This window comes from Camelus bactrianus, chromosome 7, assembly GCF_048773025.1.
Source record: "Camelus bactrianus isolate YW-2024 breed Bactrian camel chromosome 7, ASM4877302v1, whole genome shotgun sequence".
Lineage (NCBI taxonomy): Eukaryota > Metazoa > Chordata > Mammalia > Artiodactyla > Camelidae > Camelus > Camelus bactrianus.
The window spans coordinates 52,374,233-52,399,955 of NC_133545.1; the positions used below are offsets into that span (position 1 = coordinate 52,374,233).

The window sequence follows — 25,723 nt, forward strand, 5'->3', positions numbered from 1 at the left end:
ATGGCCACGCCCTTAGAACAAGGGTTGGTAATACTAGAAAGTTTTGAAGTCATATAGCTATAGAGATACTTTATTTATAACTTTGAATTCAGAGATGAAAAAAACAGATGTTTTTCAGAAATGTAGCATCTATTTTCACTTTATGCTAATTATGGTTTATACAGTTTCCACCAGATGGGTTTGTATGCACAGTAGCTAATTCATGCCAACTGTCTTCAAGTATATTTCCTAAACTGTAGGTAGATTTTGGAGACCTCTGTGTGACCTCTAATCATTTTACTTATATTATGGCTTTCAAATGTCTCAAACGTGGTATGGATAAACAATGGGACAGTTTAGAAGTGAATATGTTATTGTACATAATAAGAGGTAATCATCTCTGAGGAACTGAATAAATGGTTGCATTTGTTGTCTAAATTAGTACTTTTTTGTCACTGAAATTATAAGGGTCCTTTGCTCCCACTGAGTCATGGAAGAGTGAAATGCCTGATTTTTCAGGGTGAAGCTGAATTATTTTAAAACCTTGTTCTAATGTTTATTTTGTGTTTATTTTCTTTCAAAATCATTGTGGTATGTTAAGTGTATTTTCTTGCTTAAACATTAATGTCAGGAGATATTTAATGATCGAGGAAATCATTGTTTTCAAATAAGCCATTTTTATGACATGAGCATTCACAAGAACTTTGTTTTCATATTGTTTTTCCTTAGTTAAGAACATTAATATATATTTAAACTAATGTAAAATAATGTTTTATTTAAAGTCTAACATAGTAATAATCTTTGTAAGACCACATATTAAACATAGCTGTGATTACATCTATTCATGGAATAGGGTCTAGAAATAAAGACAGAGAACACAAGACTTTCAAGAAATAGGTGTCAGGTCTGGAAACTGTTTCTCTGAAGCTTTTTGTTTGTCTGCGTGAGACTCAGTATTTCGGTCATATACAGAATATACTGGAAGTAAAATCAATAATTCTCAATTTCTTTTGCATTGTAACTTGTCAAATTGAGTTCTTGCAAACTTCTAGGAGAAAAAATATTGTTACCTAATACCTTCTAGTGTTTTCAGAAGAACCTTTAATACATTTGGCTTCAATTTCTACTCCAGTTCTATTTATGTTTGTTCTCTTGCATTAATAGGAAATAGAGAGATTTTGTAGCAGTTCAGATCTGATTCTCTGTTTAAATTCTTATGTGTACAGCAGACAATGGTCACTGTGAAAAGAATAAAATAACAGTGTTCAAAAAGTATATTTAACAACAGATTGGTTTTATTTTTCTCCAGATAATTCAGAAAAACTCCGTGTTTAACACATTTCCCTTAAAACAAATTGCTGCTGTCATGGTTGAAAAGTTGTGTTAAATAGTCAGTTAACTAGTATTTCATGAACCTCATCAATGTCAGAGAAATGGCTTTTAAATAAAAAACATACTCTTCTGTTTATAGGTAGGGTATGATTTGTTAGTGATACAAAATAGATACGTCCATTCCAGGAGGATTTTAGGAAACTGACATGAATGTCTACATTTGGCTGCAAATTTACACCGTGGAGTACAGGCCGACCTTGGAGATACTGTGGCTTTGGTTTCAGACCACCACAGTAAAGGAATATTGCAATAAAGCGAGGCACACAGTTTTATTGGTTTCCCACTGCATAGAAGTTATGTTTACATTGTAATGTGGGCTATTAAGTGTACAATACCATTATGTCTAAAAAAATTTATACCCCTTAATTAAAAAATACTTTATTGCTAAAAATGTTCCCCATCACCTGAGCCTTCAACGAGTTGTGGTAGTACCATCAAAGATCATCATAACAAATGTAATAATAATTTTAAAAGTTTGAAATTTGTGAAAATTACCACGGTGTGACCCAGAGACAGGGAGTGAGGAAGTACTGCTGGGAAAAGGGCACCAATAAACTTGCTCCAAGCAGGGTTGCCACAGGCCTTAAATTTGTAAAAAGCAGTATTTGCAAAGAGCAATAAAGCAAAGCACAATGAAATGAGGTATGCCTGTGTGTGATAATACATTTTGAAAAATTATTTGAAAGTGATTAAAAATCAGATCTTCACAAAAATGCTATTTTGTGTTTAAAATAGCTCAAGTTTCTTCCTTGGCAAGGTAGAATTTAGCAAGTAACTTCACCCATCGTTTACAAAATTTTTTGTAAATTTGCATTTACATTTCTAAATTGTTCACCTCTTCTGCATAATTATACTGCCACTGTGAATAGGCATAAAATTAAATGAGGTACTGTAGCAGTGTTTTCTATTTCAATATTTGTAGCAATAAAAATGTTTGGAAATCAACATAAATTTGAGAAATTTCAGAGATTTTATTTCTCTTGTGGTAATTTTTCAAGTACTCTTAAAGCTTTCATTTTATTTGCAAGTTCATCTATAGAGACTGAATGATTTGAGAAGCGTGGGATATTGCTCGCTAGTTGAAAAGGAAATTGGCCACTCCTCAAGGTGACATTTGTTTTCCTTTGCTCCTGAGATCACTTATTACTACATACAGTAGGTGGATTCAAACCAACAGAGAGAGATATGTCCACAGGTTTAAGGAAAACTCACCAGCTTTGTAATTTGTAACCAACAGTTTGAAAAGGTGCCACATGCACACAAATGCCTCTTCAGATACTGTTCTCTCTCCTTTAATATGAGACGTGTGATTCACTCATAGCTGGAGCCATTATTAATAAGGCCTCTTGAAACGCAGACATAACTGGGAGGAGCAGCAGAATAACACATCAGTTCCCACTGGTGTTTTATTATGGGTTAGTGGCTCAGATTAGCCACCTGCCAACTGATGAACTTTTTGGAAAGGGGTGGAGGAAATGTGGGGAGCATCTGCACGGGCCAGAGTTCAGGCATCAGAGTCGAGGGCCCTGGAAAGTCAAGGAAATAGCCTGAGGACAAGGGCCACTAACGATGTGTTAGCACAGTGAGGGCTTGACACCAAGAGTGAACTTCCTCTGTTTCATATTTTGAATCCAGCTGTTAAAATCATGGCACTTGCCCAGACGTAGAATAAAATAAGTGTTCATTGAGTTTGTACATATCCAGAAACATCATGTCCATAGACTAGACAAGAATATTGTTAAAAACCCGCTATGATTGCCATTTATTCTTACACTAGCCCAAGTAGTAATTCTCCTGCCTTCATTAAACAGTTGATTGAGAAATATGGTAATGAACAATAATCTCAAATGATGCATTTAATCTGATCAACTATGGAGAACTAAAATGAACAGCCTAATATAAAAATCAAGAGAAATGTGGGACAAGGGAAAATGTTAAATAGAATGGCTGTAATAATCAAGTGATCATATTGAGTCCACATTAAAAAATTTTTCTAGCTTAAATTATATAAGAAATATATATTTAGATCTATTATAGATATATATACACACACTCAGAAATATAAAAGCAAATCTGTTTTCTTGTTCTTGACTATTTTCTAAAAAATAGGTTGTCTATTTCAAGGTCATGTATATTTTGAGAAGAGCATATTCACTGTGTTTAATTTCTATGATCCTATGCCAATCTGGATTTCATTATATAGAAAAACTCCAGTATGCTTAAAATATCTATTGAGAAAAGGTCTTAGAGACCTAGCAGTTATTGGCAAAAGAAATACACATGATTGCTTAAAAAGGGAAAATGAATTCAATATTGACTTTCATATTGTCTGAACTGACTTCCCTGGATGTGTAGTTTGATTTTCTGGGGGATATGAAGTAAACAAAAAATGCCATACTAGATCTGATATTTAGCAGTTTTGTGATTTCTTGGTAAACCACATAAATTCTAAGTCCCCATTGTCTCATCAGTACCGTGGATACTGATTCTCCAAGGTTGGCCATGAGAATAAAACATGATAACCCAGTAAAGGACACTAAGACAATGGCCCACCTAAGCAAGGGTCTCCCTGTGCATTAATATTGTATCTGAGTCTGACCCCTTTGCTTCAACTTTTCTCCCCCATGTGTTTGGAGGGGCCTGAAAAAACAAAATATCCAAAAGCAGAGAAGCAAAAGTACAAAGTATGCAGCATTTCATTTTTTGATAAGACACTGAAAGTGTTTTAGATTATTGGAAATGACAAATCCTTGTGTTCTAGTAAGGGATAGATCCTTAGGGAAATAGGACTTGAATTATAATTTCAAAAGTGGGTTTAGTTGTGAGGTGGTGAATTAACAGCAAAGGCATGGACTGAACCGTGATCTTTTTCACTCCATTGTTAGATCAGAACTTCTTAATATTTCTGGGATCCCAGATGGAGGTATGGGTAGTCTAGTGGGTGGGGTGGAGGGGTGAAGAGACTTATGACATACAAAATTTGTACAGTTTGAGAGGTTTCACAGAAATCATAATCCCAAGGCATCAATCAATAAAATAATCCTCGTGACCCTAGACACTAGATTCAAAACCAATCAAAACCTCTATTGCCAAATATAGTTCAGATACCAGTGCCTTGCACAACACAAGGTCTCTGTTAGTTGCTCAATGAATATTATGGATCCAAATTAAACTATTTATCCTGATATCGCAGATTTATCATCTCTATCCCACTGGACAGCTATCCATCTCTGTCAACATTAACCCATCTTCATATACAAATGAAATACATCACACAATCTATTTACTTTCACAAATACTCCCTTATCTTGCTACTACTTTGCTTGGCACCACCATGAGAAATGCCATGAGGTCATTTTACTTGAATTAAGGTTAAAAGAAACAAAATCAAAACCAGCCTTTAAATATATTGTATTTGATTTCTGAGGCAATGCCAGAATGTTAATATTATTCTTGACTCCTGCTTCAATGTAACTTATGGTTTTATTTTTGGCATTTTTTTTTTATATTTGGTTGTTATAGGCTGAAAGGAATGCATGGATTTGAGGAAAACTATCAGATTAGCTAATGTGAAGGATAATGGCTCTCTAGAAAGGACTAGAAAGTTCACGTGAAACTGAACAATCATCTAATCTAAATATCAGGATTTCAGAGGGTTTTGCTATTGTTATTGTTGGTGTTGTTTTCATATCCAGGTTTTAATAGCAAACTCACCACGGTTCAGGGTGTTTTCTGTGAATGAATGACTGGCCTTGGTTAATGGCCTTGGCATCACCTTAGTGTGTCACCCCAGAACATTCCCCATGCCGCCATCTTATTACTTATATGTGTTTCTTTGTGTACTTTAATGGATCTTTCAGTGGTCATATTTTAATAGTTTGAAGAGGACGTTTGCACAGTAAAAAAAATAGTGGAAACTCTTTCACAGCTATCCCAGTATCCCCCGCTGCTGGGGCAGTTTTCTTCATCATACTAGTAACTCTTAAAATGGAGATCCTAAAAGCAATCCTGTAGCTTAATTTTAGTGCTTAGGTAGAGGGGCGGGTTGACATCGGAAAGCTCTGATGATGTAAAGACTATGACCACTGCCTAAACTTTACCTCTGGAGAAGCAGAAGATACGTGTGTTTATGTCACTGTGGCATTTAGGTTACACACAGTGAAAAAAATCTGCAACCTGTGCATTCTGTCTGAGGATAGCTGTATTATCATTCTTGCTAGAACCAGTAGAAATCAATAGTTTTCTTTGGCTAAATTTTGGTGATTTACTGGGAATGTTTGGTGCTAATTGAAAGCAAAGGAGTAAGCTCAGTGAATTCCTACGCTGCCTATTATGTGTTAGTATGTCTTCAATTTTAAAGAGAATTTTGCAGTTACATTTTTAACACTTGATAAGATCAAAAGACTGAGAAGTCAAGTCAGCAGTGTTTAGAATTTAATTCATGTTGGATGAAGTTCATAATATGCTAGATCACATTGCCTCAGACTGTTTCCTTATTAATGTTTTTACTTCTCCTTTTCCAAAGGCTTCTTAAACTATATAAATAATGAGATCATTTAATACAGTACGTACAACATGCAATGTACCCAACTGCCAGAAAAAAGTTCTGTTTTGTTCAGTGTCTAACTTACATAGCCCCATCCCTAGAAATAACGCAGGTTTGTGAGGATATTTGTTTTAAACCCACAGAAACAAAACTTTTTACTCCTACTCTCATCTTTACATAACGTGTTTTAAGCTGGGTTGGCGAAGTTCTATCAGTGAACAACTGCTAGATTCAATTTGAATAATTTATCTGCTTTAAATATGTATATTTATTTTCCCCTAGAAGCGTATTTCAAACTCAGCCGAACAAAAGTATTGATTCAATTTTAATTGTTCTTCCTCTTTGTATTTTATTTCTTCAGATTTTCTTTTCCATCTGCGTTGCTTTCTGGGGAGTAAGAAGTGTGAAACAACTTGCCTCAGGCCCTTGGAAATAACTTAAGTTTGTACACAATTCTCTCAATCTTTTCTCCACAACTGTAATACATTACTGCTGCCTATGGAAATAGAACTCTCTTATAAAATGATTATATGAACCACTTCTTTAATGAAAGGTAAATATATTTACTCTTGCTTGCTGTCCACACTTATTATTCTCTATTAAAATTAAAAGTCAGCTGCAGTCACTTTCCTGTGTTGCTAGGGTTGAAAGCAAATGATTTCAAATATAATGATGTTATGTCCATTGGTAGCATCTAAACCAAACCAATGAATATGAGAAAAAGAAGGGAGAGATTTTCAAAACAGTAAAAAGAATGAAGATTTCATTTGCATTGATTTGATAATTTTTCCTTTGCTGTTGGCTTAATTTGTGCTTAGATACATAGTTGTTGCCATAAAACTGTATTACATGAGTTATCTGCCTAAGGTTTTGTTTCCTTTTGAAAACCTTGAACCTAAGGAGTGACATTACAGACAATGACATCACTTAAATGAAAATGAACAGAATTTGTCAGAATTCGTTTATTCAGCAGATAAATTTGTGATACATATGTCTAATATGTTTGGTCAGTTTGTTTTGGCAGATTGAGGAGCATTCAGTAACTCTGCATTATTTTAAATTGTCACAGTATTAATAAGACTCTCTAAATAAAATTGCACCAGGCATTGTGTGTACATTTTTCATTGAGGTTGTAAAAATCTGCCAAGTATTTCAGTAAGAGGGAACTGACAGAGATAAGAAGGGAAAGTTTCAAAGGAGGGAGGCCTGAAAACAATTGGAATTCTTTTCTTTCCTTCTTCCAATATTTCTTAGATTTAAACTCTCAATTTAAGTAACCAACATTATAAGCACTAAAACAATGGATGTGATCCTTCATTGAGCTTTGTCTGTATTCATTGCTGGTTTAAAGAGACTGAGCAGTTGGTTAACTTATTTTTAATATATGCTTCTTAAGCTTTGAACAGAGAAAAGTTGTGGAACTAGTAAAAGAATCCATCTGCAGGTGTCTTTGTGAACTCATGACGCAGAATTGAAGCACATTTATTTTGCAAACTGGAAAAGCAGAGGGAGATTACATTTTGCATGATGGAAACATTAGCAAATTATATCTCAAGCGTCAGAAGTAGAGACTTGGCTTTGCTTCATTCATCTTTTTATACTTTCTTAATTTAACACAGAGTTACAGCAAATATTTGAGCTCATAGCAAGTATTAGACCTTACTCTTGTCCCTTACCAACAGTGCTTGCTGGACTTTGCATATATAGAATCACTTTAAAGAAGGGAGCCCTCTGCTGGTTTGAAATTGCCAAATTTACAGCAGAATACCCATATTCTACATCCTAATGACTCTGTCTATAGGTTACAGTCTTCAAGAACAGTAATGAAAAGAGAGGTTTCACAAACCTGAGAGCAGGTTTCTAATATGTTAGAACAGTTTATTGGTTTCCCCACGAGTCATGTATAAACAAGTATATGTGCTTGAATATATATAATTTTATAGGAGAGGCCTAAAAGTGAGCTTAATCGGAAATAAAGAATTCAAAACGGATAAAATATATTTTGACGGTGAAGTTTAGTTTTCTTAGAGTCTACTCAGATTTATCCATTCTTTGTTTTCTCTCTTAGTTACCCTCACTATGATTGTAAATGATTTTTTTTTTTAAAGAAACGCAGCCATTTTCAGGGTAGGAATTTTCAGGCCTTTGAAAGTAGACGTGATTGCCAGATAGGGAGGGTTCCCAGGGCCTGTGTGCATTACCCAGGGCACTTTATTTTTCACCTCCAACCTTGTTAATTGTTCATCCAGTTTCCTCTTGCCAAGCTCTAATACATGATGACAGATCATATAACTATTATTAATGTTGTAAATTAATCTTGAGTTATGCCATGTAATTTATGCTTACTTTTGACTGGAAGCACTTTACGTCTCTCTCTTTCTCTTTCTCTCTCTCTCTCCCTCTCTCTCTCTCTCATTCTTTCAAGAGAAAAGCACCAAAACTAGGGCTCATCGTTTACTCAGCATTTCTAATGGGGAGATGCAAACCAGTTTTGCAAATAATTGTGAATAGTCTCAGGCTTGCTAGTCTACCACAAGGAAGACTAGAGAGAAGAAAGACACATTCGTTTGTTGACTATAAGTGTTGTTAACACCATTTCACAAAGAGAATTTTGAGGCTAAGAGAGGTTAAAACTTTGTTCAGGCCTATCATGCTTAGTCGGTAGTTAGAAGAAAATTTAACACCTCTAAATTCTGATGTTGAAGTCCATGATGTTTTTCTTTGTTCCATGATGTCAGATATCCAAGGCAAGCCTTTAGAATTATAGGCTCGAGAGTTTAAGTTCGGAGAACTTCCTATTCAAGTCGATACTCCAAGGTGCAAAATAAAGTTCAGAGAAGAAGTAGTTTAGTTACATGATGGAATAGTTGACTATATGAATGAGTACAGAATGTCTGATCTTTCTAAGAGTGACAAGACCCTAGGTTATTTTATAGGATTGTCATATAGGATTGTCTGAAAGAAATCCATTCCTGTACTTGATTCGATTGGATAAAATTGCTCATTTCTCTAGCTCTGTTATTGTGTCATTTACTTCCCCTTCATCTTGTTCTTTCTAATTATTTTTATTAAACTTAATCTAATCATCTCATGGCCATGATTTTTCTGAACTATGTGGTTCTGTAATTGAGTATCTGAAATTCAGTTAATGACTGAAGTATCTGAACTCTTGTTGTATTTAACATTACCAACTTGTGTTAATGTTTGTTAGAGGGTCTCACATTTCAATTTACTGATAGTATATAATTCATTCATTTAGTGTGCAATTGGCAAGACAAACATTGAGTGGAATTCTTTAAGGTGTGCTGTGCAATTTATTAAGGAGAGCAACGGTAGTTAGAAAATCAGTTCCTTTTTTTATGCCTCCTTCTCTATTTTCTGTAATCATAGCTTCCAGAATCCCAAGGAAAAACAGAAAACACAAAGGCTAGTTTGGATTTCAGAAACTTAAAAACATTTTTCATGACATGATTTTCAGCAGCCCTGTGGAGATTAGGCTCCATCTTAAACCTACCTCAGTGAAAGTAAATTTAACAATGTTCTATTTATTACTGTGGTATTTTTTCAAATCTCACTCTAATCTACCACCTTTTCTTCTCAATAGCATGACAGATAACTCCTCCCTTGCCAAAGGCTCAATTAGAAAAAAATTACTAGCACAAAAAGGCAAACAAACAAGCATTGATGGTTGTCTCTTGTGGGTTGTGTCTTCTTTTTGGAATTCTGCAAGTCTAACACCTCTTAGTCAGAATTTCCAACGATTCCAGCCTTGCCAGTAGCCATCAATCACAAGTGAATGAATCATCAGTTCATTCCTTGGGTGTGTTCTTTTGTTTTAGCAGCAATAAATCCAAGTCTAACTTGCATAGCTTTATGTTACTGAAAATAGAAAGAAGCCTTTGTCTTTATGGGTCAAGATTCTCTCTTGATCTTTGTAAAAATGCAAATTCCTGGTAGGAACATTAGAATTCTGATTTAGTGAGATTTAAGCAGTGTCAGAGAATCCGTATTCTTCAAGGTTCTGTTAAGGCCATAATGAAACTAGAATGAAAGAAAACTTCTCTAGCTCCTTCCCTCAAGTTTCAGAAAAATGTAGGAAAGACATACAAAGGGAATACTGTTTCTCAAGCAAATTAAAAGAAAGGAATGATAATGATTAAGTAAGCATGGATATTTAGATAATGCCACCCAAGGAAGAGTATCACTTTAGCATGAGGTCATTTTGCATATACTTACAAACCTGAAAAGAAGGCTAAAAGTTTAAAGCCTCGGTCGGCATCAGTGAGATGGGGAGAGGAGGGAAGTCTAGCAGGCAAAGGAGACATGATTAAAAAATATTGGTGCCATGGGCTCTGTTTATGTTTGCCCTTGATTTTTCACTTTTAGTAAAGTATTATTAATAGCAGAATTAAAATGTACTGGGTGAGGTTTGGCAGACATCATTTTTGTACTTTCAGCTTTTTCCGGGTTTTCTTGTGGTAATGTGAAAGATGGAGGTGCGGTGAGGGCAGTCCTCACATGAACACAAAGTTAAATAGGAAAGACGTCCATATGCAATGGTTTCTGTTCACTCTGCCCTATTTGGACAAAATACAACTAACATCACCCTTTCAGGAACAGTGCCCAGCATGCATTCTACTTTGCTGGTAAAATGATGCGTGCCAAGACAATCAGTGGTAAGGATGGCTAATTCCTTCTAGGCAGGAGATGTGGGGAGACTGTTTAACAATGGCATCTGGCAGCCACCTGGCGCTCTAAGAAGCCTTACCTTGGCCTATGCAATCCTCTGCAAGAACAAAATCATTGGGCTGCTAATTGGCATTAATAAGTCAAAAATTAATAAGTGCATATTTAGTGATGAATTAAGTATTGCTTTTTTCCAGAAAATTCATGCTAAGTATATAATTTGCATAAAATGTTTATGAATCTGTGCTATTCACAAGGTGGAGAAAAGCTTAGTGAGGTCACTGGTCATGTGAAACCTAGAAGAAATAAATTTGCTAACGAAGCCGCAGTATCTGTTTTAAAAGACAGTACTCATTTTAAGAAGACTGTGCTCAAAGGTGACAATTTAACATATGCAACTGTAGAAGGTGAATGCACTTTCTGGAACCTGACTTCATCTAGATTAAAAGGCTCTAATAGGTGCACTTCCTTTTCTATTGTAAGTTTTCTTGTGCACAAACAGAAAGTGAAGCAATAGCTCATAATGTGTTGACTTCATTAGCTGAAGGACTTCAGTCAGTTAAAAGCTGTCAGTTTATCTCAGTGTCATCTGATGCTGTAAATGGAAAATCAGCTAACACCAACGATAGGCCATTATTTTCATCCAATTCGTGGAATCAAGGCAGTTTTGAATAGCTCTTCCTGCCAACTGTGAAACATCTGATACTACCATGCTAATTAAAAACTTTAATATTCGAGATAGAATTGTTTCTGTTTTGTGTTGGTATTTTGAATATAAATTTTAGTGGAGTACAGAGTAGTGATAAAAGTAGTGTTCTTTCTAAGTTAAAAAACTGATGGCAGAGAAACTGCTTGAAACCATTTGTGTTAGACACGTAATTAGTAATAGTATTCAAATTGTTAGAATTGAAAAAAATGTATACAGAGTTACTATAAATTATCTAGAAAATTGTCTGTTGTGAAGATGACGTTCAGTACAGAAGGATACATGAACACGACAGTGTGCTCTGCAGCCTGAGAGCAGACAGATTTTAGAAATGTGCGAGCCTTTGAAGAGCAAGGCCAGCCTGTGCCCTGCAGCAGCATGATTGCATTTGGTAGAGTCAGCTAAACTCGGTTGCATTTTGTCCCAGACTAGATGGGAATCCTTAGGCAAGTATCCATGAATAGAGTGACAAAACTGCAGCATTGATGCTGTTAGGAAATCTCACTTAGTAAAGACAGAGCTTCTAAACAGGAGGGTATTGGAATTTATCCCTGTGAAAGTAGGGAAGATCTGAACAAATAAAATTTTAAGAGTTCAAACCTCACATGAAACTTAATTTTGAAATCTTATACTTAAGCTCTAGCATATCTTTATTTGTGAGGATTCAAAAAAACCTATTGATGAAGCTTCTGTTTTTAAATAGATAAATTTATGTTATGTACCAAAAAGAAACAAAATAGAAAAAAACTATAATTTGAAGCATGTAAACTTGATGAAAAATAAATAATAAAGACAAATTATTTGATGAGTTTTGTAAAATATATTTCAAGTAAGTTATTCTGAATGGAGGCAAAAATACAAGATTTGTTATACTTATTGGACTTCAAGATTTACATTTTCAGTAAGAAAAAAAGGAAAGAAAATATTTCATTTGCCATATTTTTCTGAGCTTACCAGCTACCTAGTAAAGAGTATTTTCACAATTAAAAATGTTGTACAGACCAGAGTCAGTTGCAAGTCCCAACACTTTTGAATGTATTAATCATAATATGAAACTTTGAATACGAATAAAGGTAATTTTATGGGAAATTTCAAAATAATAAGGCTATATTGGGGAAAATCTTCAGAAAAATACCATTGGCATGCTATTAGCAATATAAGTGGTTAAAAAACTGATTAAAGTAGTTAATATTTATCAAGAATATTCACTCTGACAGGGGAGGGTATAGCTCAGTGGTAGACTGCCTACCTGGTATGCATGAGGTCCTGGGTTCAATTCCCAGTACCTCCATTAAATAAACGAGCAAACAAACAAACCTGTTTACCTCCCCTCATTAAAAAAAAAAAAGTAATTATTCTGTTTGGTTTTTTTTAATATTCTAGAATCTAGATAATCATTATGGAGGGTTTTTTTTTATTTGCTTTGATCACATGGTTTGTTATTCTTTGAAAGAATTTTATTTTGGGAAATAGTTTTAAATATACTACTACGTAAGTCTGCAATATATTCGAATAAATTCTTGTTTAATAGGGCTGTAGGGCTGTGTGTGTATGTGTATGCATACATATGTTTGTGCGTGTGTAAATGAGTAAAAGGGAGAGAGAGATCTTGTTTGGCCAGTAATTTAGACAGTCACTCTATCAATAAACCATGTATAATCCACTGATAATTATCCTGAAGACAGAAAATTCTTCCACATTCTTTAACACTAATGTGATGTGTCCTATTTTGAAGTGCTGGAAATGAAGTTAAATTTTTTTCGTATTTTAAATTCTAAATATATTAACTTAGTAAATACAAGAATTAATGCATTAGTGTTTATAACCACTTACTAAGTGATAATTTTTATTGAAGTACAGTTTCAATGTGTCAATTTCTAGTGTACAGCAACCAATGTCCCAGTCATGCATATACATACGTATATTCATTTTCATATTCTTTTTCATTAAAGGTTATTACAAGATATCTAATATAGTTCCCTATGCTATACAGAAGAAAGTTGTTTTTTTAAATCTATTTTTATATACAGTGGCTAACATTTGCAAATCTCAAACTCCCAAATTTATCCCTTCCCACCCTCTTTCCCCGGTAACCATAAGATTGTTAACTATGTCTGAGAGTCTATTTCTGTTTTGTAGATGAGTTCATAGTGTCCTTTTCTTTCTTACATTTTTAGATTCCACATATGAGTGATATCATATGATATTTTTCTTTCTCTTTTTGGCTTACTGCTCTTAGAATGATGATCTGTAATTCCATCCATGCTGCTGCAAATGGCATTGTTTTACTCTTTTTTATGGCTGAGTAGTATTCCATTGTATAAATATACTGCAGCTTCTTGATCCAGTCATCTGTTGATGGACATTTAGGTTACCTCCATGTCTTGGCTATTGTAAATAGTGCTGCTATGAGCATTGGGGTGCATGTATCTTTTTGAATTAGAGTTCCCTCTGATACATACCCAGGAGTGGGATTGCTGGGTCATATGGTAAGTCTATTTTTAATTTTTTGAGGAATCCTCATACTGTTTTCCATAATGGCTGCACCAAACTACATTCCCACCAGCAGTGTAGGAGGGTTCCCTTTTCTCCACACCCTCTCCAGCATTTATCATTTGTGGACTTCTTAATGATGGCCATTCTGACTGGTGTGAGGTGATACCTCATTATAGTTTTGATTTGCATTTCTCTGATGATTAGTGATATTGAGCATTTTTTCATGTGCCTATTGTCCATTTGTATGTGTTCATTGGAGAATTGCTTGTTTAGGAATTGCTGCCCATTTTTGGATTGGCCTGTCTTTTGTTGTTGTTGTTGTTGTCAAAATACCTGTTACCTCCAGGGCTTCATCTCAGACTTTAGGAATCTGGGCCTCAGGAGACAGGTTCTAGCTCCTACATATATAAATCACTCCTCAGGGGAATTCTTTTTACCCTAAAGTGTAAAAATTTCTTCTCTAAAGAAAGGGTCATATGTCCTCTAATATTTAGCAAGAGATCTTGTCCTCCTGCACTGTTTTTGTTGTTTCACAAGCTTCCTTTTGCACTTGTAATCACTTATTCTCAACTGATCTAAAATTTTCTTTTCCACTCTCTGTAAAGAAACTATTCTTTTTCTATTACTTTAAAGTATGAATACTATGCCATATTTTCATCAAAACCTAGGACCACATTTAAACTATTAAAAATAACCTTTCCTACAAAGAAATGCCTGAGTTGTTAACACACTTACAGTAAATAATCCATTAACCAAGCCCTCAAAGATGAATTTTGCTTGGTTGTAGAAAATGAGACTATGACCTGCGTTTAGATACTCGTGCCAGTTTAGCCACTTACTAGCCATGTGATCCTGAACAGAGATAGAAAGTGGCGGAGTGGGTCTTTAGAACACAAGCCTCAAAACCCAGTCTCGTCATATATTGTCTTATGTTTTTCACTGAAAAAATGTGAGCACTGGCATAGATTATGTCTTGTAGTCCCTTGTAACTCTAACCTTCCAATGAACAGCTAATCCAAATTACTTACATATTTTAAAGTAGTAAAACTACATTTCTTTTAAAACTATGATCAAATCTGGACTTAGATCAATAATACATTAATGACATTTTATTTCAGAGAATGTTAATTAGAATCAAGTTGGTCGGGACAGCCTTCTAAAGAAGATAAGGGAGCTGTAAAATTATAATGTGAAAAGTAAAATCTCCTTCATCCATTTAACAATCCTAGAACAGTTTACACAGTCTCATTCTTATTTTTCAGACATGCTTTTCTTTTTAATGCCTATTGTCTTGTCTTTGTTCTCTGTGTTTTATTCTGTTCCTTCCATTACTTCTCCCACTCTGATGTTTTCTACTAGTTAAGTTAAAATAGTTTTACATGAAGTATGGTCTAGTTTACATTCTGTGTGTTTATCATGGCCACCACAAGTTGACTTACTAGTTAATAAATTATTTCTTCGGACTTTTTTTTTTTTTGGAGCAAAAAAAAATCTCAATTCAATGAATATTTCCTCTGAAATTAAAAAGAAACAACTGCTCACTGCGTAAAGCCCTTGGAAACCTTGGGTACAGGGACTACACAAAGATCTCAGGAAATTCAGGTTATCTTATACAGGTAAGTGTGGTCAGACTCTTGGAACACCAGGGAAAGTCCCAGAACACAAGAGGAAATTGCTTACAGTATCAGGAAAACATGCAGGTTTAAAATCTATTATTAAATGTGAATGGTAAACATTTATTTAAGGGATTGCTATAACTTTTTTAGAAATGTAACCTATCAGCTTAAAATATGCAACAAGAAATGGCTTTTTTCTGTCCTTACCTCTCTGTCCTGAAACATATGAGGCAATGGTTATATAAAAATTAGCTTTCTTTGGACATGTTGATAATTTGAAATTGACTGTCACAACTCTGTATCCTCATGAGCCCCCAGAGAACGTGGAAGATGGGGAAGTGCTGTAGATGGTGCTGATACAGAGAGGCATTTGCTGCTTGCTATTTTATTAGTTGACAAATTCAGCGCAGAGTTGAGTTTCCTTCCAGCTCTCTGATGGAATGGAGGCTTTAAAAATTATAGAAAATGAGATTTTATCTTCATAGGCCTTTGAGAATGAAATAAAAAATCCTAAAGAAATATCAAAATCAGTTGGCATTGTCTCTCTGTGAGGAAGTCATGTAAACCCCTGCTTGTAAATCCCTTTAATAATATAGGTCACTTTCCTTGTGGCAGTTTTTACCACTCTCTAGATCACTCCTCTAATTCCTTAAAGACTTTTGCTGGTGGCTCACTGTTTTCTCCAATACTCTTGTAATTCTCAGTAATTCAGTATCCACTTAAATGATTTTTCTATTAACCTGGCATCTCAGGTCCTTGATCTCCTTGCCGCAAAGATTGTGTTGCCCTCTTTACGTGAGTCATGTTGTCATTACAGTAACTGTAATTCCACCATAGTTTCAACTTCAGACCTCCCACTCACCACTGCATCTCTCTTTCCAGCTCACTATCTCTGGTACTCCACAGCCAACATCTGCCCCACTGGGGTATCCCTTCCCACCTTTCCATGTGCCTCCCTTTCTTATGTATTTACTTAACTGTCTTAGATGATTGAATTTCATGGTCAATCATTATAATCACTCTTTGAGTTTTACTAAGTCACAGAAAAGATTAGGTCTAACTGCAGTTCTCCTGTATTTTGTGCTCTTGTAGCTGAATGTGGATAGAGAAAAGTGCACAATCATGAAACTGGTTTCACCTCTTCGTGATTACATACCTCAAGCAAGCTCTTAACTCTGTCCAGCAATCATGCTATATGTCCCCAGCCCTATTTACTCTTCCACACACTTTGATGACTGACTGGGTCATACTCCTCAGACTGTCAACATGCCCTCAGTATTGGCTGATGACCTTGTTCTTGTTCCCTTTTTTTTTTTTACTGAGATCAAACAAACAAAAATGGACGCCGTCAAAGAGAACTTCACCCATCTAACCTACCACCCAAACCTGTTTCTGTTAATGAGCTGCTCATGCTCTTGTAAAGCTAAACCGCTGTGCCTGAGGCCCGGTTCCCATCTGCTTCAGCAATTCTCAGTGTTCCTCTGCTTACAGCATCATTCCTGTCAGCATGCAAAAAATGCTGTATTCCCCCAGCTTTAAAAAAAGCTTTAATTTCATCCCTCCTTTGCTCTTAGCAGTCCTACTTGTCTTCATTACTTTACCTCAAATTTCCTTCAAAGAGTTGTCCATAATCATTGTTTCTCATTTCTCTCCTTCCGTTCTCCCAGGGACATACTCTAGTTGGGAATTTCCTCACTGCTTCACTAAAATTGTTGTTACCAAAGTCAGCCCAATGCCCCTGCTCTTAAGTCCAACGGCCAGTTCAAGGCCATTGCTTTACATGACTTCTCAGCAGCACTGACACTTATCCCACTGTCCTTCTTCAAATACTTTCTTCCCTCCTTTTACGGGACAATTCGCTCACCTAGTATTTCTCTGAACTCATGGACCCCTCTTGCTGGGTTTTCTTATCTCCCCCTCCTCTAATCGTTTCAGCGTTGCAGGGTTTGGGACTCAATCCTCGAGCATTCTTAACTGTCTACACTCACCCTCTAGGTGCCATCGTTTAATCTCATGGCACTAACACCACCCTAGGCTGAAACCCCCAAGTATGTATCGTTAGCCCATAATTATTCCTCTTATTACAGACTCTTATCCTTTGACATCGCCTCTTCAATCATAGTAAAAGAAAAATAATCTTACCCAGCATTAAATATGTACATGATACTATTCTTAGTATTTGACGTGTTTTAACTCATGTAATCTTCAGAATAACCTTATGAGGTCGATAGTACTGTTCTTGCTTTTCAGCTAGGAAACTGAGTGAGAGATTGAGCACTTTACATGAGTTCATATGACCAGTAGTGGCACTGTCAGGATTTGAACCTGAGCATCCTGGTTCTAGAATCCATATTGTTATCCCCTATAACTATGCTATGCTGGCTGTCAGGTTAGACAGTTAAAAGGCGTCCTTCAGGTATTGATAACTATGCTCCTGTTGGGTGTGACCCCGTGTCTTTCCCAGTCCTTTGCATCTTGGTTGTGAGCATTTCTCAGTGCTCAGGCCAGAAACTGTAGAATTATCATAGGCTCTTTTTCTCTCATTCCCTACCCAACAAGCCTCCAGCAAAATATGTTGGATGACCCTCAAAATATATTCAGAACTTCATTGCTTCTCACATCCCTTCCACCTGCCACCACTTTGGTTTAAGTCATTACCATTTCTTCTTCTTACAATATCCTCCTAATTTGTCTCCCTAACCTGCTTCTTTTTACTCTCTTCTCACTGTGCCATCAGAATGACCTTGCTTTAGACACATAGGATCGCCCATCCATTTAAACCACTGATGTCTCTGTTGCTGACTCCCAGCTTTTACTTTGGTCTTGAAGCTGGGCAAATACAGGCCTTGCAGGCCTGCGTGGTGCAGCCCAACATCAAGTCTTAACCCCTTACTGCAAACCTGAGACTATGGATAAAGATCTGCCAAGGTGAGAGGTCCAGTCATACAAACAGTGTTAGTTTGCTAGGGTTCCCTGTTGGGAATCGGCCCGAGAGGTCCTAGTGGGTAGTTAGCCTCAACTCCCCACCCCCTAGAGTGTAGGGGAAAGACCAGGAAATCAGTGGCAGCCTGGAGAGCTCTTTTCTGCCTCTTCTGTTTCAACCATGACTAAGCTCTGGACTTCAGGAGAGAGAGCGATGTGATCACATTACCAGGAGGAGGGGGATAAAAGTTACTTCAGTTGTTAGTCACCCCCCAAAAATGTATTTCTAACCTGGAGACAGAAAGCGTGATATAAACAGAAGATTTTATTAGCGAAGTAAAAAGGTAGTAAAATATAGTGCACCCCTGAGAATTGGGGGCTGGACAATCCAAGAGAGGAAAAATGGCGCTGCTCCTTTGTGTTTCCTGTTCTCATATCCTGGCTTTGGGGGCGTTTTCACGATTGACTGATTCACAGCTCAGGCCCTTTGAGTGCTCAGGCTGACTGACAGCTCACGTTCCTTGTGCTCAGGCACGCTATCTCTTTTCTACATTTTGTTTTTAACAGAGAAACCTGCGGGAGGGGGCTTAAGCTGCAATGTTAATTACATTAAGATGAGCATTGGGTCAGGTTAAGCCAGATCCTTTACTGTGCAGCCACAGTGGTCAATCCTAGCCAGCTTCTTTGCTGGCCCTCATTTAGGAAGAGGAAGAGTTTCTGGAGCCCCCATCCCGAGTGCAAGCGTACTGTTATTTTATTGGTTGCGCCCTGCCCCTTCCTCTCCCTTTGCCTGGTGCTCATTTCTATCTAGCTGCCTAACAATCAGAGTAAAGAAATTCCAAGACCAAACCCCCAATACCCCCTTACACAACACACACACACACACACACACACACTTCTCACCTGCAGCAGTCCAAATTGGGAGGGAGGCAGGCACAGGAGAGGAAGAACCTCTGATAAAGTTGTTTTTCGGACATAGATATTGGCATGTTAACTTTTGAACTGAGAGTATTTTTATGACTAAGACAACTAAAGGAGTTACACATTCAAAGGGAACTCAGCTAAATGATGGATGCTGCTCAAGATGTCATTCAAGAGCAAAGAAACAGTTGGCTTTACAGAAAGAATGGATGCGGGGTAGAGAAGATTAAAGGAGTTGTTTCCTTTTGTTGTCTGTGAGTCCTGCCTTTTCGGAGTGCTGGCCCAAAGTCCACTGTGTAAACAGGGGAGAGTATCTCTATCAAAATTATCTGAAAACTACAGGATGCAATCCATATGCTTTATGTGGGATAAAACAGATACTTGAATTTTCTAAGTATACATCATTTATAATAACTCTTATTTTAAAAAAATAAAATTTGAACAAAATTATAAAAGTTTTCTAACCTGGAGTCTCTTGAGACTTCTGGAGGATGGTATGATACGATTGTTTATTTACTATTTACTTTTTAAAAGTAAGACAATGACTTTCTAGAACCCATTTCTGTAGTGTGGGAAAGGTGAATAGGTCTACTGTAATTTTTCTCTATTTCAGCGCTTTTGAAAGGCACAAAAGGAAATAAGGCCAATCCAGAAATTCATTATTTCTCTCCAATTTTTCCTTTTCCCATATGAGCAGAGCCTGGACGTGTACAGACACATCGGGGAATGTTTCCACTGTGTGGGAGAAACATCTGCAGACTATGCCTTAGACCACCAGAAGTGGAGAGACAGAAGCGTGTGGGGGCGGAGGCAGCAGACACTAAAAGAAAAACTGGGAGTTAGGCCCAATCACCCAACTGAATGGCCTAAATTTTAGTTTACCTTTTCCCTTGTATAAGAAATCTAAGAGCAATAACATTCATGTGAAAAACATTTTTAAAATATGGCGGTTAAATAGAGTTCATAGCACCCCCTTCCTTTTTTTTTTTTTTTTTTTTGCTGTGAGTATGGAAAATGAAAGCATTCTCCTTTGCCCATCACCCCCTGTAGAGCCTAAGCTGGGTGGTTTTCGTGGGTTTCTTCCTCCTGGTCCTTTGCAGCCATTTATTAAGATGGGTAAGGAAAACTCCAGGAGCTGCAGGTCTCTCTAGCCAGAGGGAAGCACAGTGAAGACAAAGATGAATTCTGAGTCAATTCCTTGTAAAAAAAAAAAAAAAAAAAAAAATCAGGCGCAAAAGGAGCTTTGAAAATGCAAATGATTACCATCAGAAAGTAATACGCGACTACCAAATAAACGTTGCAAAGAGTAATGTGGTCTAGGCAAACAACCCCGCAGTCTGCATTCAATCACTACTGACCAAAAATGCTTGCAACGGTCCTTTGTATTGTTGGGAACCAAATGCTTTCTGGAATTCATGAAGCCAGTTTTACCAAGTGGCAAATTACCAACAGAGTATTAGAGAAAAATAACCAGCCCCAGAGCTGACTTTTCCAAACAAAGAGGGGACTCTCCAACCGTAATGGCCAAGGTATTGAGAGTCACAAGAATATTGATATACATACCTGTAAGTGCTCACAGATGAGTTTGATGGGTTGGTTGGTTTTAGTCCACAGTGTGTGGGACTGGACATCTTGCCCATTAATTAACTTGTGTATGAGGACAATTAAAAATCGGTATACAGAGTTATGAAAATTACAAAGGGCAGAGCTATACTTAGACGGGACAGGAAGAACACGTACCACAAACTTTGGGAAACTGCTTAATTAATTTTGATTCTAGGCCAATTTAATAAGTCTCTTAAGTGCAGTGGTATTGAAATTCTATTAACCTTATTCTCGTAGAAAACAAGACACATATTCTTTATACGTTATGGTTGTCACTCTTCATCTTTGGTTAAGAGCCCTAGTGAACAGGCTCTTGGGCTCTAATCTTCAAAAAGAAAGTTCTAGCCCTGGCCACGATTAAATTTCAGACACATCATCTGCCTTCACCCCTCAGTGTTCACACCTGCGCACATGGAGGGGCAGCCTTCTTGGGGTGCAGACTGGCAGTCATAAGGCGGAAGCCCTGCTGTCTTTCATGAAAGAACTGCTTATCCTAGAGCTGTGGATCGTACAGGGCCAGAGTGTGTGGTTTGGGAGATGTCAGGCATACTCACAAATCCTAGGCCTCATTCATTCACCTACCAGAAACAGAAAAATATTCATAAGAAGCCTTTTCAGCAAAATGCCAAAAAGTTAGGATGAAGTTGAGACCCAATGGGTTTACTGCCAAAAAAAAAAAAAAGCAAGGAAACTGAAAGACCTTAGCTTTTCTAATTTAAATGCATCGTACCTTTTAGTTTACATTTATTTTTCTGAAAGAGAGTCTGATAAAATTAGTTAAAAATCAACAAAGGGGTACACTGAAGATTAACAGTGAATACAATGATGACTTCTTTGGAGGCATTTTTAAAGATAATAAAGTAAGTTGTACTATAATATGAATATAAAAGAAATGCTTTAATGAATTTTAATCTTACAGAATTTTTTTTTTTTGACTTTATATTCTGGAGAATTTTTAAAAGAGTAGAATATAGAAACTCCTTTTTTGAACAGAAAAATCTTTGTGAATTAACACTGGAATTTGAAACTAAAGAGAAATTAGGTCTTATATAGAGAAGAGAACAAGCATAAAAGAAAACAAAGAAAGAAGGGAAATAGGGACTATCCAGAAGGCACTTGGATGTTTCCTTAGTATTTCTTCTACTTTAAGTACCATAATTCCTGCATGCACTAAGGACATGAATCCCCTCCCCCCCAAAACAAACAATAACCATTTTGTGTTTTAAAACTATCGTCTCTCATTTGATCGCTTATACTGGCTATAGCAGTCTGGGTACACGGAACCAGAAAAAAGGGGGAAGAATCCTGTTCTCTGTACTGCAGGCAGTTACATTCAAGCACTAGACTAGCTCTTTTCTTTTTTGATACTGACATCTATTGGAAAACAGGAGAATATGTGTGTGTATGTTTTCTGAAGGCAAATAAAAACGGATTGATTAAATTTAAAACCCCAATTTATATTAAAAATTAAGAATGTATAAGAGTAATCATTTTAATGACATCATCCTCTAATTGTCTGAAAACACATTTATATGAGTTTTTAAAATCATAGACTTCTTTTAAAGCAGTAGTTGTGATTGCAAATATAATTGCCTATTTAAAACTCATGCACTCTAGGTAATATGCTCATGATTCAAAAGAACAATTGAGCGTCTTCTAGTGAAAGAAAAGAGCTAAGTTTGACTTAAGTTCAGGTGTACTGTATCAGGCTCTAAAGAGAAGATTTTTTTTCTATCATGCATCAATGACACATAAAAAAAGATTTTCTAAAACAATTTAATTGATTCAATATGTGAATATCCTTTCTTAAAAATATTTAAGGAATATTTTAGCTAGACTTTTCCAAATCTGTTTGTCACTTGGGCAAAAGCACATTTGGCCAATAAAACATGTTACTATGTAACTGCTACTCAAACCTCTCTTCAGTCAAGTCCATCCGGATGTACTAGGCCTACCTTGGGCATTTCGTGTCTAAAGGAACGCTAGATGTCTCCGTGGAGGCACAGGACACAGAGCTTCAAGGAAGGACCTCAGTTTTATAAAACAGCTTGTAAGGTACACATTGTCTCTACATTAAGCTGGATTGCAGACTTTACCAAATATCGTATCATTTTTCTTTGAGCTTTTACCAATGTAAGAAAATCAAGCATGTGATGGAGAAAAGTACTCTTCCTAAAATTTAACTTCTCTCTTTTCTTGATTAAAAGTTAGCCATTTAAAATTACAAAAGTAATACATGATTAAATGTAAATAGTATATAGCGATTAAAAAGTGATCGTTCCGTTTTGCCCTCCCCTAATACCACTCCCCTCCTCCCAGGAAAACAGTGTTAACGATTTTCCTAGACTTTATATATTCACATATTTATGGATGTGTATATACAAAAGGTGTGGTACATGTGTCTATTCATACACATATACTTCTCTGTGTTTGGGAGCAAATATTAATTCTAGAAAATCAAGAAATACATAGAAGGATTTTTAAAAAGACTAAAAAAGAAGTAACAATCCCTCAAATGCTGCTGTTGAGGAACACTGGTCCTTAATATTTTACAAACAGCATTTCAGACTTCTTACATCTATGAACACAGATATAAATAAGGTACACTTCATGATATTTTAAAAATTTAAATGTATTAAAATTAACATGACATGTACAAAATTAAAAGAAACTGAAATAAAGCCAAAGAAATTACTGAGCTTTAAATCAATGCTTCTTTACCCTAAAAGATATTAATTCCTAAAGATAGATCCCACTAAACGTAAGGGGGAAAATGTGAAGATCATATTAACCATATTTTTCCTTAAACTGCATTTTCAGAATTATATAGTATCTATTGTCTCTGTTATGCAAAATAAAGAACTTTGCAAACTTGAACTCCCAACTTTTTTTTCATCCCTTGTCGCATTTCTTATGACCATATTTATTTCACATGGTTATGATTCTGTAATCATAAGTACAATTTAGTAATTTTCATTTATATATTTTATATTTCACTTATAAATTTTAATTATGTTATAGTTACATTCCTTTGCCCATGCTAGTCATAGAGTCGTTTTGAATCTTGGAGTCATAATCAATGGGCCAGATATATAGCTTAATTTCAACCTGTGCTATAGGGGAGAGATCTTACTCATATTGCTGTAAGAAATCAATGTGGCTTTTTTTTTTTTGGTGGGGGGAGGTAATTAGGTTTACTTATTTATTTATGTTTTTTTAGTGGAGTTACTGGGGATCAAACCCAGGACCTCGTGCGTGCTAAGTGTGCACTCCACCACTAAGCTGTACTCTTTCCCCTCATTGTGGCTTTAAAAATGTTTAGAGTCAATACCACATAAAAGTCCAAGAGACTTTTATTTCTTTACTTCATAAAAATAGATGACACTTTATCCCTTTCTATAAAATAAGATATGCCATGCTATTTCTTGGTTTTTTATTTTTGTTTTTGTGTTTTTAAAATCTATATAAGAGTATCCTTTAAATGAGCTCCTTTGCATGCATTTGGCCTTTCTTGAGTGATCTAAGGAATTTTATTCAGCAGAACTGGGTGAAAAATCAAATTTAGTAAGTGTGTATATATATATATATATATATAAAATAAGAGAAGCTACAAATAAATATTATACCTTGTAAGCAGATAAAATGGGATCTAATTATTTCAGAAGCCTTATCTTTGAGATTTTCTTCTTGTCTAGTTATCTGTGTCTCTCAATCATGATAGTAAGTGGTTTCAGATATGATACCTTTACCGGTAAGCTTATGTTTGAATGCAAAGGCAGGAAAGACATCAGAGTACCACCCTCTTCCCCAGCACCTCATCTGTCTGTTCCTCTCCACCCATTCAGGATTCTAGATAAGCATCATTCATCTCTCCAGCCTGTGGAGGCACTGACACATTCAACTTTTTGAGCCCTCAAAGTCCATTCCTACAATACTGGGACTGGGGTTTGGGCAGCTCTCCTGGGTCTCTCCCACTGTAACTTTCAAAAGACAATGTGTTCAGCTACCAAGGAAAGTCTTAGGGTTGCAGCCCGTCAACAAATGTTCCCTTCACACCAACTAAGTTAAATATCACATTTTCTTTAAGCCTCGATGTTTCAGTCTATCCAGGCATGATCAATGAATCTCCCTTTTCTAAGGGTTACAAATGCCTGTTGCAACCCCACCTGTGGCCTTCTCTGTAAGAAGAGAGGTAACTAAGTAAGCACTCTCTTCAACCTGCATCCTGGGATAGCTCTGGGAGAAACTCAGATTGGAGTGATTTAAGCCATTCATCCCGACCCATTGACGATACTCACTTATGAGAGTCACTTGTTTGAGTTTAGGAAACATCTACTGTGGACAGCTCCCTACCTCTGCCTGAGATGCTGGCAATCCTGTGCCCACAGGGTAGCCATGGACACATCTTTCTTCCTCATTCTGGAGTCTTAGACACAGACACTCAGGGTTATAAGAAAGACTGTAATTTAATTTAGGATTTCTGGGCTACAAACAATTAACTATCAAATTGAGTCTGAATCATTGGTGCTTCCAAATCTTGCATTGGTGATGACTAGAACTCTCTGGAACGTCTTTGTGTGGGAACCCAAAAGAAAAGCACTTTTCATTGTCTGGTTGAGATGCAGTTATGAATTTGAGATTATCCCAGTCCCTCAATATTTATTCTGTAAGTGGCCTCTAGTGCTGCGTCACAGAGATGATTACTTAGGTATTTTCATGTGTCTCCAGCTCTGAGATAGTCCATCTTTTTACAACTTTTGACATTCTCTAAACTCAGCTCACATCTGTGGCATGGCAGTTCCCATGAGTTTCTCAAGTTCCTTAATATTTATTGCGGTGTTTGTAGTAGTTAAA

General features: G+C 36.3%; 1 protein-coding gene and 1 non-coding gene across 5 annotated transcripts in view; both read left to right on the forward strand.

Moving 5' to 3' along the window:
- The window catches only part of AGMO (alkylglycerol monooxygenase), a 323,670-nt gene that overhangs the window by 278,843 nt on the left and 19,104 nt on the right, over positions 1-25,723 (forward strand). For 2 of the 4 annotated variants that reach the window (XR_012508187.1, XM_010967147.3), the window contains one exon: positions 6,279-7,023. The exons of the other annotated variants lie outside the window; for them this stretch is intronic. Coding sequence is in view for 1 of the 2 variants with exons in the window: in XM_010967147.3 (XP_010965449.1) it covers positions 6,279-6,353 (75 nt within the window). In the remaining variant the exon portion in view is untranslated. Of the gene's footprint in view, positions 1-6,278; positions 7,024-25,723 lie in introns of those variants that run through there. 4 annotated transcript variants of the gene reach the window in all.
- Positions 12,528-12,600, forward strand: TRNAT-GGU (transfer RNA threonine (anticodon GGU)). Its single transcript has one exon. It is a non-coding gene; the product is annotated as a tRNA-Thr (tRNA).